Source organism: Phragmites australis, chromosome 3 (genome assembly GCF_958298935.1).
Source record: "Phragmites australis chromosome 3, lpPhrAust1.1, whole genome shotgun sequence".
Lineage (NCBI taxonomy): Eukaryota > Viridiplantae > Streptophyta > Magnoliopsida > Poales > Poaceae > Phragmites > Phragmites australis.
The window spans coordinates 37,958,143-37,971,901 of record NC_084923.1 but is presented as its reverse complement, the minus strand read 5'-3'; the positions used below and the strand labels follow the sequence as shown (position 1 = coordinate 37,971,901).

The window sequence follows — 13,759 nt, the reverse complement described above, 5'->3', positions numbered from 1 at the left end:
ACCTATCCCACATCTCCTGCAAATTCACATGGATTTTTCCAGCCCCAGAAATCAAGCAAGGAATACTTCATCACTCGTTCTTGCCCAAGCAGGGAGGTGGCCCAGAAAACACACAAAATCCAGCCGATCACTTGTCCACCAAGCCAAGTTCATGGACGAATCTATTCTTCTCCTCTGTTTTACCTCTTGATCTCTGAACATGCAAATGACTCTAGTATATATATATAAGGCCACTGGCACCAACACAAAGACCACCAGCAGAAGCATTTCGACTCAGCGCATCACATTTAGCTCAGGGAGATCAAGAAGAGCCGCATCCATGAACGCCGCCAGGGGCATCAACCGCACGTATGAGGAGTACGACCCCACCGTCGAGTGGAGCCGCGCCGCGGAGGCCGACACCGTCAAGATCTCCCTCCCAGGCAAGCAGGAAATTAGTGATCAAGCTTATTGTTCCTCAATTTCCTGAGAAATGCATGCAAGAATGCGTGGGCGCTGACTGACTGATGAATTCGATCATGTCATGTGCTGTGCATGGAAAAAATGGATGGATGTGACTGGCTGACTGCAGGGTTCAAGAAGGAGGAGTTACAGGTGGTGGTCGACAGCCACGGCCACATGCAGGCGCGCGGCACGCGGCCGGTCGCCGGCACCAGGTGGAGCCGCTTCCAGAAGGACTTCAAACTTCCGCAAAACTGCAACGTCGATGGCATCCGCGCCAAGTTCGAGAACGAGACGCTCACCATCACGCTCCCCAAGAAGAGCCCCTCGCCGCAGGCGGTGGCCCCGGCGCCACCGTCCGTGCCGGAGCCAAGGAGGCCGGCGAAGGCGCCTCCGCAGAAGCCCCCGCAGGCGCCTCCTGAGCCGCCAAGGCCTGCGCCATCCTCGGTGCCGGCGAAGCCGTTGGTTCCTGCTACTTCACGGAAGCTGCAGCCTGCCCCTTCCCAGAAGCAGCCAGCCCAGCGCAGGCCGTCGGCTCTCGAGCCGGCGCCAGCGGTGCCCGCGCGGCTGCCCTCCGTGCCGACACCGGCGCCGGAGGTGGAACCCCCGAAGACGTACAACGGCGGCGCTGCAATCACGAAGCCCGAGCCGGTGGCCGCCATCCCGAAGCCGAAGGAGCAGGAGCAGGTGAAAGAGGCCAAGAAGCCGTCGTTGGAGGAGGAGAAACGGATGGAGAGGGAGGCGATGGGGAAGATGGGGGAGGACAGGAAGGCGATACAGGAGAAGGAGAAGGAGGAGGAGAAGGCCAAGGAGGAGGCGGCAGTGATGGGAGAGATGGACATGGCGCGCCGGCCTAGGCCGATCTCCGCGAGCCGCGGGATGCTGGTGAACGTGGCGGTCGCGGTGGTGGTGCTCATCGGGATCACCGTCTACGTGTGGCACACCCTGCGGAACGCCACCGGTGGCGCCGGCGACCACGGGGAGCTAGGATCCGGGAGCAACGGCGACGAGATGTGAGCAAATCGCATCCACTCTGGGTATTGAGGTGTGACGGTGTGAGTACACACTAAACTGGCGAGTATATATACACGTACGAGGACAAGTACATATATGCGTGGTATTTGTTAATCGTCTGGTGTTACAGATTAAAGACATGTCATTTGCTTGGTTGATCGATTTGATGGAATAAGATGATGAACAGATACCTTTGTTACTCTATCTTGATTCTTGATCTCTTATCAACTATAAATCTTTTAGCCTGGGACGAAGTTAGGTCCCAAGTGAGCTTTTTTGCTTTTGCTTATGAGTAACTAAACAGACTGCTGAGAAGTTGGTTTTTGAAAAATTGATTTCTGAGAAAATGAACTAAAAGCTGAGAAGCTAATTGAAAAGAATTTTTCTGATTTTTGACGTTTTGAGAAGCTAAACATTTAGTGTAAAAGCCCATAACAAAAAGCTATCAGCCAAAAGTCAGCTTTTCAATCAAAAACTAAAAATCTCAACACAACGAAACACAACATTAAAATTGAAATGACAGAGATGCGTCATTTTACCACGGGTGTAGCAACATATGCAATTTCTAAGTAACATCGCACTCGAGAATAGATAATTTTGTGTCGAAGGGGTGCACATATAATCAATAACTGATTGATTTACCCGTGTGCATGTGCACCGTCTAGACATACTTGGCTCCGCCCTGCTTCCAAAACCACAGAATGCTGGTGTGCATAAAGGCGAATTTTTTGTGAGGTATTGCAAAGCACTGAAGTGCAATCAGTTGTCACGTATAAGTTCATAACCTCTGATCTCTGGAAGCCATGAGAAAGTTAGGCTAGAACATGGAAAGTAGTAACTATTAAAAGGACATGAAAAGTTCTGAGTTCATCGTGGAAATTAGAGGGGGGACTAAGTTGATTGGTAATGGTGCAATATTTTGGTACAAGAAAATTGCACTGCAGACCCTTAAACCTTGATTGGAATTTCACTTTAGGCCTCCAACATTGCACATCCTTTCAGGGATTCCCTGCTTACTATGGTCATTTCTATAGATGTGGCAGCAAAAACAACACCGTCATGCTGCCATAAAGAGAATAGATAGCTTATGTGGCCATGGAGCAAACACCTGACACCCACTTGGGACACTTTGCTTTGGGGGGGGGGGGGGGGGGTAAGGGGGACCTTTAGCGTGTAGGAGAAAATACATGCGATAATTTATATGATGAGAGGCTTTGAATGAATACATAATGAAATATACTTAAAAGCCAAGTTTCTAAAAAACACTAAAATATATTTTTATATAGTATACCAAGAGCAAATATAGAGCGTCACAGCTATAACAACTTTTGGAAATGGACATGCAACAATGGGAACATCATTTGCAACAAATTGCAATGGACTAAACAAAAAGTAATCACAAGATTTGTTACTCTAACATCCAAACCATAAGAGGAGCAATGTTTCCAATACAGTTATGCAATAAATCCACGGCCAAACACAACATCAGATAAGAATTATTGTCGCGTGAAGCTAAATAAATGGAAGCAACATCTCAAATTATATATAGTAACAACCTGATTGTCCCACATCACTCTAACATCTCACCTCCGCTCCAACAAAAATTGAGCACACAATTTTCTTCTTCTTCCTCCTTTTTTTAATATATTAAATATAAGATGGATGCATATATTAGAGTACATATCTACGCATCCAAAATTAGGACACAATGGAAACAGTTAAATTAGGTCACAATGTACGATACATGACTCAAAGCTCGTCGGTCATCGTCATAGGCAAGGACATTGCAACAGCCAAGCTGGAGCTCTTTGCAAGTTGTCATCAAAGTTCTATCAATAATATTTACTCACCTTGAAAGTTGCTGCACCTTGTTTCGGAAAAGTAATAAAATAAAAAACTATAGCACATATGGTTCTATTTACTCGATATATGTGCATAAAGTTGGCCAACTGGATCGGCATGAAGCCTGCTACTGTAGGCACGACCCAGATATAACACGTTTAGCCGGGTCATACCTGGGTCGACGTCTTGACCCGCCCTAACACGGTTGCCCCACCCCAGCCCCCTATCACCCCAACCCACCCTCGCCGCTCCGCTACACCCACCTCGGTCACCCCTACACCACCCTGCCACAGTCGTCCCCACGCCCCCACGACCTGCCACCCGACACAGCCCGCAGTACCGCAACCATGCCCGGGCCGATCTAGCCCAGCACAGTTGCTCACTAGCCGTGCTGTGGGCCGCGCCTCTGACACTCGGGTCAGCAAGGTATGGCCCGTTTACTTAGTCAGGCCTGACAAGTAGTGCCTTAACTGGGTCGTGCCTAGCCAGGCTCATGCAGAGACGGCCCATCAAGCCCAAATGGATATGTATGTATGTGCATTCTCGGTAACATGCTCTACCAGCCTGATCTTCCAAAAAACGAGTCTGTTGGGGCCAACATGGGGTTGGTATTAATTGGATCTAGTTAACACCCTTCCTCTTCCTTCTCCGAATTGTACCTTCTTACTTCCCACTCCCACCTCACTCCCCTGCACCAACCACCTCCTCGAGCTCAGCAACCTCCTATCGCCGCCGCCCCTGGCCACCCTACGATGCTACGCTCCATGCCAACAACGCCTATTGGAGCTCTACAGGCTCCACTGCTATGGCCGCTACCCCGAGCTCCGCAAGCCCCGCTATTGCTGACTTCGTGAGCTCCGTCTGCACTAGTTGTGCCCGCCGTCCCAGCTTCCTTCCTCGTCGCTAGCCATAAAGAAAATGTTGAATCAACATTTTTCAAGAAATGTTGAATCAACATTTATGTAAACTACATACCAAAATGTCAAATCAACATTTTCTGAAAAACGTTGAATAAACCGGAAATGTTAAATCAATAATTTCCGAAAGAAAAGTTGAATCAACATTTTTTAAAACAAAATATTTAATCAACATGGCTCCAAAAAGGAATTGCTCTTTAAAAAGAAACTGCCAAAAAGGAAAAGTTAGTTGTAAAAAAGAAAGTGTTAACCAGATAAATAGTTAGTTGGTGTTAACTAGTTAGCAAAGTCCTATCTGCCTGCATCATGGGCGGACCTATTGTAATTCATGGGTATTCAGTTGAATACCCATTATTTTTGCAAAAAAAACAGAGTATATGTAAGGTATATACATGTGTATAAATTGAGATGGGGGCAAATTCAGTTTCAAACTATATTTGAGTTTGTTTTCATAGCACACTTGTTGCTAATTATATTGAGATGGTTGGAAAACCTTTTTTTTTTAAGAAGTCACTTCTTTTTGTGTGAAGCATGGTATCAAAGTTGCTAGCATGGATGGTTTCTACAGGTCTGTTGGAAGAGACAAGATGTTCTTTCTAAAAGTCAAGAATCTTCACCGTTTTCATGTTGACAATTTTTTAAGTGTCATTGAGTGATAACTTCAAGAGCTTAACAACATGATGAGGTAAACACGGATTTGCTTTTTTGCATGACATCATTCAATCTAGCTAATTCATTTACTGCTTATGATAAGGACAACTTGGTTAAACTCACTCAGTTCTATGCTAAATATTTCTCAAGCACAGAGTTGATGCATCTTCCCTTTTAACTTACACACTTCATTATTGATATGAGTAGAGATAAAAGATCTAGAAAAAGTGAAAAATCTTACTGAACTTTCCATTATGCTTGTTGAAACAAAAAGAACACGCATTATAGAATCGTGTAAAAACTTCTCAAACTGGTATTGATTCTTCTAGTAACAACTGCTAATGTTGAGAGAGTATTTTCTTCAATAAATTATATGAAGAATAAGCTAACAAATTGGATAGGGCCAGCTTTTGAATGATTGCATAGTTATGTTTCTAGAGCGTGACTTCTTTGTGCAAGTTAAGGGTAATGATATCATCAAATACTTTCAAGCTATAAAGAAACACCGAGTTAAATTGTAGTTTTCTTAATTATTTTGTAATTTCTCTAAATTAGCTAAAATGTACTTCAGTTATGCTATTATAAATTTGTGACCTTTTCTGTTATTTTTTTTTTAATTTGTGACCTTTGCTATTATAAATGTACTTCACCCTGCGAATCCCGAGTCCGCCACTGGCCTGCGTAGTAAAATTCCAGCACAGATTTACACCTTGGAGCTAAAGCAAACATCTCAGACCAGAAGAAGCAAAGCAAGGAGTTGCCTAGCAACAACCATTAGCATATAACCCGTCTGGGAGGCAACACCATTCTGCAGCTAAGAACCAAATATATTGTAATCTACTGTAGAGCTCCCCGTGTACCCGCATTGCTTGCTCTGTCATAACCATATATTCTTCTTGCTGAACAGCTTTGAAGGATCATCAGCACAGGCCCATCATGCAGGCAGCAGCTGTGCCGCCCGCCCCGCCACCGCGCCGCCGCGTGTACACGGCCGTCGACCCGCGGTGCGAGTGGGCAAGCACCGAGGACGCCGACACCCTCGTCGTCGACGTGTCAGGTAACGCCGCCGTGCGCCTCATATATGGCTCGGCTCCGTGAGATTCAGTGCTGCAGAACCTGCGTCTTCTGAAGAAATCATCCACTGCGTCTTCTGAAGAAGCGGTCTGTTTGGTTCAGGGTTCAGGAAGGAGGAGATGAAGGTCCTGTACAGCACCAACCAGAAGCTGAAGGTCACCGGCGAGCGCCAGGTCGACGGTGCGCAATGGGCGCGCTTCCTCAAGGTGTTCCCGGTACCGAGGAGCTGCGACGCCGGCGCCATTCGGGCCAATATGGACACTGAAAACACCCTGCTCTATGTCATTCTGCCCAAGGGACCACCGCCGTCGTCTAAGCAGAAAGAGCATCAGCCCGGTATCTCTGAGAAGATACCGGGCAGTGCTGATGGCTCGTCTAAGCAGAAAGAGCATCAGCCTGGGAGCTCTAAGTCTCTGAGAGGACAGCAGAAGATACCGGGCAGTGCTGATGGCTCATCAGGCAGCAGCAGCGGCAGCCTATGGAGCGCCCAAGAAGATGCAGGGAAAGACAAGGTTGAAGAGAAGGAACAGAGAGATCAGGGGATGGAGGAACAGGGACAAGAGGCGGCAATGGCCACACAAGATTTGCCAAGAAGCGATGGTGATGAAAATGCTGTCGAGAGAGATGATGGTGAGGGCAAGAGATGGTGGAGGAAAATCAGAGTTCTCCACGTTCTTGGCTTTGCTCTCGTCCTTGCGTTGGTGGGTGCTGGTGCCACTGTCCTGTATGTAATGTTGCTGTGAAGCATGTTTAAAAGTTAAAAGTTGTGTGTGTAAATGTATATCCTGTGCATAACAATTAACAGTTATCAACTGGGTGTTTACAACGACTGTCAAAGGACACCATAGTACAAATACTGTTTCAACATCGCGATTTTAGTAAGACATTGGGGTGTTTCCAGATGAGGCCTATAAACAGCTTCTAATCTGAAACCATTTTTCTCCTAAAGGAAAGGAAAACTGAGAGATAACAATGTAGTTGTAGATGCGATTTGAAGATTGCATATTTCATTTCTGATTATAACCAAGCACACATGCCCGAGACAACATCCTAAAATTAAAAGCACACAAAACTTAGAATACACCATATAACAATACGAGACTAACCTAATAATAGAACAGGGGTATATGAGACCCAATTATTCAAAACAAATGGCCCTTTTGGCTTTGTGTTTGACAAGCCGGGGTACTATCATCAAATGACTCATTTCGCGCTGGCAAGCTGGGTGCGGATGAGCTTGGTGGCAGAAACCATGTTGGTTAGGGCGGGCTTGACCTCAGTGTATTTGCGGGTCTTGAGACCGCAGTCAGGGTTCACCCAAAGGATGTTGGTTTCAAGTACGGCAAGCATCTTGTTGATGCGGTCGGCAATCTCCTCGGTAGAGGGAATCCTGGGAGAGTGGATGTCATAGACACCAGGGCCAATGCCAGCGCCATACTTCACACCCTCACGGAAGACGGACAACAGCTTCTCATCAGACCGGGAGTTCTCAATGGTGATCACATCGGCATCCATGTCGATGATGGAGTGGATGATATCATTGAAGTTGGAGTAGCACATATGGGTGTGGATCTATCCAAGAAAAAGGACCATCAGGAGATATGCCAAGATAGATTTCCAGGTATCTCATAACATTTCAAGGCGATTACCTGAGTGGTGTCCTGGACTCCACAGTTGGTGATTCTGAAAGAGTGGACAGCCCAGTCTAGGTAGAATGCATGCTCTGACTTGCGCAGCGGCAGACCCTCTCTTAGAGCTGCCTCATCGATCTGGATCACCTGCAAAGAGCAAAAAAACATAATGTCACACATTGGACATATTGATGAAACAAGAACTAGAAAACAAAAGTAGAAGATACAAACCTGAATACCAGCAGCCTCAAGATCCTCAACCTCCTTTTTAATTGCAAGAGCTATCTGGTAGCATGTCTCAAACCTGTACCCCAAGAAGTAACATATAAGTATGGTGTTTGGAACTGTCTAAACATAATGAAGCAGCTAGGAAGCAGTAACAAACCTGGGCTGGTCGTTCCTGACAAATGACCAGTTGAGGATTGTGACCGGACCGGTTAACATTCCCTTCATCGGGCGAGAGGTCATGCTCTGTGCCATCTTGGACCAGAAGACAGTCATGGGGTTGGGGCGGCTGACATCACCATAGATAATGGGTGGCTTCACACAACGTGATCCATAAGATTGCACCCATCCATTGGCAGTAAATGCAAAACCAGATAATTGCTCACCGAAGTACTCAACCATGTCATTTCTCTATAAATACATAGAAATCAAGTTACATAAATGAGTACATGTTTCATCTGCAGAAAATGATATATCAATATGCTAAAGGAACTTGCTGTTTTTAATGATCGATAATGCATAGTCTACAATGAACAATATCAGTACTAAAAAATGCTCACCTCAGGCTCTCCGTGCACAAGAACATCAATGTCAAGCTCCTCTTGGATCTTGACAACCTTGCTGATTTCTTCCTTGATGGCACTGATGTATTCCTCCTCGGAGATCCTGAAATAATACATTGTCAATAAGAAAAGGTGAGTAAGATCTTACAATAATGATATTTCTAATCTATAGAGACTTACTTCTTTGCCTTGTATTCGCGGCGGACCCTCCTGAGGTCCATAGTCTGAGGGAACGAACCAATTGTGGTTGTGGGAAGGACGGGGAGGTTGAGCTTTTTCTGTTGAGCATCCAATCTAGCAGAAACATTGGTAGCACGGCGGTGGTCAGAGCCCTTCAAAGTAGCTGCCTGTAAGAAATGCATTTCTGGTTTAGAATTGATGTGTACTAATATCTATATGAAACTAACATGTAATGAATAAAGCTCAGTGTTACTTACAGCCTTCTGAACCTCCTCATTTGTCACTCTCGGTGATGACCTCTTTGAGGCCAGAGCAGCAGCATTTGCTGCAAAGTAAGCCTGTACATGAACATGTTCAATATTACTAATCAAAAGTTAACTGAAGTACATAAAAGAAAGAAGCACCCAGCTAAAGGCTAAAAGCCTCAGAAGAACGAAGGGTACAGAACAGTGTTGTACCTCATCCTTTTGACCTGATAAAGCCTTGGCCAGGGCATTGACCTCAACCACCTTTTGGGCAGCAAATGCGAGCCATGACTTAATCTCATCATCGAGCTTGGTCTCATTTACAAGATCAACAGCGGTGTGCATCAGCGAGCAGGAGGTTGACACCACAAGCTTGTCTGAACACCATGTGTTTGGAATCATTAAATCACATACGTGGTGAGAAAAAGAGATAAATAACAATATATCCTTCAATGCTTACCCTTGCCGACAACAACCTCAAGAGACTGAAGAGTGCTGAGAGATGCAGCAAGATCATCAGCCCAAATGTTCCGGCCATCTACAACACCGGCAAAAAGGTATTTTCCGGAGGGGAAACTGCTCCTGACAAGATCAAGTGTCTTGGCTCCACGGACAAGATCAAAACCATAAGCAGTCACACCACTCAAGGATGTGAGGGTCCTGTGTTTGCAAAAGAATGAGTGTTTTGTTTTCTTTCTCAACAAAATTACTTTGAAAGGAACACCATGGTGGAGACGATATATTAGCACTGGAAAACATACTTGTAGGATTCAGCAGGAATATCGGCGAAGTATGTCTCGATAAGCACATTTAATCCAGAAAGTGCTGACTCCAGTTCAGCATACGCCAAAGAAAATGCGGCCAATTGGTGAGCATCAAGGTCCTTAACAAGGGTAGGCTCATCAAACTGAATCCATGAAGCACCTGCTGCCTTCAGCTCAGCAATAACCTCCCTGCATTTCATAGCATATATCATTATCAACTGAAGACGCTCATGATGAAAAAATAGTTGGCTATTTGTGTAGATGCTTACTTGTAGATGGGAAGAATGCTAACAAGAAGTGAAAGAAGAGAGAACGATTTGTCCACACTCTTGGCAGGCTTAGAGAGCAGCAAGTATGAGACTGGTCCAATAAGCACTGGAACAGTATCAATGCCAAGCTGCACAAGGATAAAAACATGTAAGAGAGAAGGAATTATTTCCACAAGGGAAAATAGAATGTCAGTATGTCAGTTCCTTTATAGGGTAAAAATCACCAACACAGAAGTAAAAGAGCATCCCCATGGTTCCTAGTGTGTCACTACTGTCATGCAATATGGAATGAGAGAATTGTTTCACATGGCCCTTTTAAGACATAAGGTGTGATTAAGCACCAAAATCACAAGTAATGACATATGATAAAGTTGACATGATTCCATCACATAAAAGAAGTATTATCACAAAAGGTATGTTCATAAAACAGGGAGAAGAAATAAAAGATCAATTTCAGGGCCTTGAACTGAACATTGGTATTTGGTAAGTATGCAAAGGGTTATGCATTACTGTTGTCAAGATAGCAAAGTTTGTTTGTTCCAAGATGATCCATTTTCGATCTCAAAAAAGGCTTGCAGAAGCTAACTAGTTAAGTTATAATTTACTTCAATGTTGATTTGCTTATGACAGTCAACCAAGATATGACGAAACACTTATTCCATATGTAAACTGAAGGCATCAAACCAGTCAAGGACTGGATAAGTTGAAGGTTTAGCACGACCTTGTGATTCAATTAACAAAAAGGAGACATGCTAAACTAACAATATATGTCGAATCAGATTCAGATAGCTAGGGCATATAATATGGGCTGGTGCAATTTTTCCTATTACTAAATTGTGCAGGTATACAAACTACTGCAAGAAGGGTAAATGAACTAAACTACAGATATAGCTGACACAGTGTTGTGGTTATAGCAACATACCGCCTTTGCCTCCTTGTACTCAGAGACAGCCTTGTGTGAGGCGTATGAGAACTTGGTGTTTGGGCCGAGTTCGGGGACAATGAAGTGGCTGCAATGAGTAAGGTAAGAAACAATGTTAGACTAACACCAGAAAAGGCCACCTGTGGCAAGCATTCAAGATATGGAAGTTGACTTACTAGTTTGTGTCAAACCACTTGGTCATCTCCATAGCAGGGACAGTGGCATTTCCCCTGGCCATTGAGAAGTAGGTGCTCAAGCCAATCTCGCCTCCAGTCCAAGAGTAGCGTTCTGGGACAGCCCCAAGCATGGCCGTTGTGTCAAGGACCTGGTCATAGTATGAGAAGGTGTTGCTGGGAATGTACTTGATCCCAGCTTCTGACATTTGCTTCCAGATGCTAGCTCTGAGGTCAGTGGCAACTTTCTCCAAATCCTTAGCGCTGCTCTTCCCGTCCCAGAAAGACTCCAAGGCAAACTTGAGCTCCCTCTTGGGGCCCATGCGAGGGTATCCAACAATATGGGAGGCCATCTTTCTATACCAGTGAAAACTAAAATCAATTTGATTCACAGGAACAGGGAAGATAGTAAACATATTCAGGTATATTTCACCAAATCATAACTGAAGTTCCTTTTTGTCCTTTCACGCAAAAGTCTTAAAATCCTACTGCACGGGTTTCTCCCATAAGATTCAAATGCTTCCAAGTAAAGAAATACCTTGGGTCAAGAAAGGCTGTTTCTTTAAATTGGGCAGGCTTAACCATATCATGAATGTATCTTATATGCACTAAAGTCCTCCATTTAGGCTGCAACCTAGCCTACCCAGGGTGTGGGTAAAGGAGAGCTAAAATTGATCGGAAGGGGAGGACAGTCCCTCTCAGACATGTCATGCTACAAATAACATTCATAAGTAACTAGAATTCGGAGAATTTATGTCTAAGAAACTATAATTGGGGTAAGACTGACTCAAAAGCGTGAGCACCTACAGGAAGCATGCCATATGAAATAAAGTATAGAGGAATTACTGTATAAGTTTATAACAACATGAGATAGATTCATGCATATAAAACTAGTACACCGTACAGAGACGCAACCAATGTAATCTCAGATCATATATACATAAAGATAAATAATTTCTAAGGTATGAACAGATCTAACAATAGAATTGAGGTCCAGGGACGCAATCTTTGGCATCAATCGCAAGATACAACTATGCATTCTTCTCCTACCACAATGCTGGGATCTGACAGACCAATCCACTCAAATTGCACACAAGCACCAACGTCAACACGAACCACTCTCTATCACTACGAAACGAAAACATCACCTTGAGCACCAACAAGAAGGAATCAGCTATAATCCCGAAGCAACCCAGTGATCTCAATTCTCATCAAATAAACAACCCAATAAAGCAGCCAACCAACCGTTCCCTGATGAAAACCGGCGTCGCACACCGACCGAAGCGCTCTAACCCCGACGAGAAACACACAATGGCAACGGATCCGGACAGCACGGGTCCGAGCAGGCGACCCAAGAGCACGAGAACTCACCGCGCGCCAAGCCTGGCGATCCAAGGAGCGGGGGACAGACGATAGCGGATGCTAGGTGACTCGAGGGGCTATATAGAGCGAGGGAGCGGTGGAGAGGCGCGCTTACCCTTGGACCGTGGAGCGGGGGAGTAGCTCCCGGGAGATTAGGAGGGGCCGACGACGACGACGACGACGAGAGGTCAGGGATGAGCACGGGAGCAATTCGAGGGGTTTAGGGGGCTCATTTATAAAGCGGCGCTGTGCTCGTGTTAGGTGAGATCCGAGCGGGCAAATTCCGTTATTGACGCACCACCAATGAAAATTCAGGGAGATCATGTTTATTTCCAGGACCAGGTTAAAACTTATAATATTGGATGTACTAATACGACATATAAATTTAAGTATACAGATGTGAATGTGATATATGAGCGTCGCTAAATAAATACGTTAGAAGCGATGTCATAGTTTGATTTCAGATGGAATAAAAAAAGATTATTCGATAATTTTTTATTTATTTTTATTACTAAAATATATTTTATATTTGTAATGAGTAATGAGGCAGGAAGATTGAAAGATGATGGTGGATGGTAAAATTAGATGAATTATTTAAATTTTATATGTTTTTATTATATGAGAAGAGACTCAACAGAGTAGTAACAAGAGATAACACAAAATCAACTTATATTTTATACAATAGAGATTGATTCTCATGAGAAAAGGTAAAATTTAGATGAGGTCTTAATTTAAGAAACGGCTTGAGGGTGCCAGTGGTCCTACTTTGCAACAAAAGTTCATATGGTGATAGCAAAGATATCATGCTTGAATGTGTCGTCGGTTTGCGATATATGGCGGGCGGCATAAAAGAGGATGGTCGGCTCCTTCAAAATTTTTTGCGGAAGGCTTGTGCTTCAAACAATATGTTATCGAGTCCTAAAATGAAACGGTATGGGAAATTTTCGCATAGTCCACCCATGAGATATTAACACTGATCTCTAGAGCATCTAGGTACTAGCCCGATTAGTAAAGATGGTGCTCGTACGTGAACGTTCGAGCCAGTCCGTGTTTGAGTCTGAACCCTCGCACGATATGCACGAAATGAACACGCATAGAGCGGCCTCACCGATCCTGCCTTCAAAGAAAACCATGAAAATAGGTTATAGGTCACACTGTTAAAAAAACACTAATCTCTAGAAAAAAAGTTACACTCCCTCTGACCGCATTGCTATCGGATTATATTTTTAAGTTTCACAATGTTTGAGCATACGAGTCTCAACATAATTGTGCTAGCTAGTTGTCACATCCTAATTTATGTAAAGAAAAAGAAAGCAGCAACAGGCTGATTTTGCACTCGGCACGGCAAATGCCAGCTAATGGAACGCAAATTAAAAATGTTCGAGAGAAAACAAAAAAACCCCAACTGGCGAAAAGGAAATAAAGAAATTGGAATAATAAGGGAAAAAAAGAAAGTACAAACGGGGGTAGGCGAAAGTGAGAGAAA

The 13,759-nt window shown here is 44.4% G+C and overlaps 3 protein-coding genes across 5 annotated transcripts; 2 read left to right on the top strand and 1 right to left on the bottom strand.

The window, feature by feature from the left end:
• LOC133911181 (inactive protein RESTRICTED TEV MOVEMENT 2-like) lies at window positions 1-1,649 on the top strand. The gene is made up of 2 exons (XM_062353388.1): window positions 1-422; window positions 572-1,649. The coding sequence occupies exons 1-2, from the start codon at window positions 200-202 to the stop codon at window positions 1,456-1,458; spliced, it is 1,110 nt and encodes a 369-aa protein (XP_062209372.1). The 5' UTR covers window positions 1-199; the 3' UTR covers window positions 1,459-1,649.
• A 4,152-nt stretch (window positions 1,650-5,801) lies between these two features.
• LOC133910699 (inactive protein RESTRICTED TEV MOVEMENT 2-like) lies at window positions 5,802-6,781 on the top strand. The gene is made up of 2 exons (XM_062353006.1): window positions 5,802-5,922; window positions 6,042-6,781. The coding sequence occupies exons 1-2, from the start codon at window positions 5,802-5,804 to the stop codon at window positions 6,680-6,682; spliced, it is 762 nt and encodes a 253-aa protein (XP_062208990.1). The 3' UTR covers window positions 6,683-6,781.
• Window positions 6,782-6,917: 136 nt separating this feature from the next.
• Window positions 6,918-12,543, bottom strand: LOC133912980 (5-methyltetrahydropteroyltriglutamate--homocysteine methyltransferase 1-like). Of its 3 annotated transcripts, none has more exons than XM_062355992.1 (14): window positions 12,389-12,543; window positions 10,915-11,268; window positions 10,739-10,826; window positions 9,817-9,944; window positions 9,545-9,736; window positions 9,244-9,443; window positions 8,997-9,160; window positions 8,796-8,876; window positions 8,539-8,705; window positions 8,356-8,461; window positions 7,956-8,206; window positions 7,802-7,874; window positions 7,589-7,717; window positions 6,918-7,511 (listed from the first exon to the last, which is right to left on the bottom strand). In XM_062355992.1, the coding sequence occupies exons 2-14, from the start codon at window positions 11,262-11,264 to the stop codon at window positions 7,143-7,145; spliced, it is 2,298 nt and encodes a 765-aa protein (XP_062211976.1). In that variant the 5' UTR covers window positions 11,265-11,268; window positions 12,389-12,543; the 3' UTR covers window positions 6,918-7,142. The 3 variants fall into 3 exon arrangements, with proteins under 3 accessions (XP_062211976.1, XP_062211977.1, XP_062211978.1); XM_062355993.1 differs by having other exon boundaries at window positions 10,915-11,264; window positions 12,389-12,498; XM_062355994.1 differs by having other exon boundaries at window positions 12,283-12,465.
• Window positions 12,544-13,759: the final 1,216 nt, after the last annotated feature.

Excerpts from the sequence above, each read along its gene's own strand:
- LOC133911181 (XM_062353388.1), top strand. The coding sequence starts at position 200 with ATGCAAATGACTCTAGTATATATATATAAGGCCACTGGCACCAACACA. Across the intron at positions 423-571 it reads CGTCAAGATCTCCCTCCCAG|GGTTCAAGAAGGAGGAGTTA; the intron begins GCAAGCAGGAAA and ends GGCTGACTGCAG.
- LOC133910699 (XM_062353006.1), top strand. The coding sequence starts at position 5,802 with ATGCAGGCAGCAGCTGTGCCGCCCGCCCCGCCACCGCGCCGCCGCGTG. Across the intron at positions 5,923-6,041 it reads CCTCGTCGTCGACGTGTCAG|GGTTCAGGAAGGAGGAGATG; the intron begins GTAACGCCGCCG and ends TGTTTGGTTCAG.
- LOC133912980 (XM_062355992.1), bottom strand. The coding sequence starts at position 11,264 with ATGGCCTCCCATATTGTTGGATACCCTCGCATGGGCCCCAAGAGGGAG. Across the intron at positions 9,945-10,738 it reads AGTACAAGGAGGCAAAGGCG|CTTGGCATTGATACTGTTCC; the intron begins GTATGTTGCTAT and ends ATCCTTGTGCAG. Across the intron at positions 8,207-8,355 it reads TTGTGCACGGAGAGCCTGAG|AGAAATGACATGGTTGAGTA; the intron begins GTGAGCATTTTT and ends ATGTATTTATAG.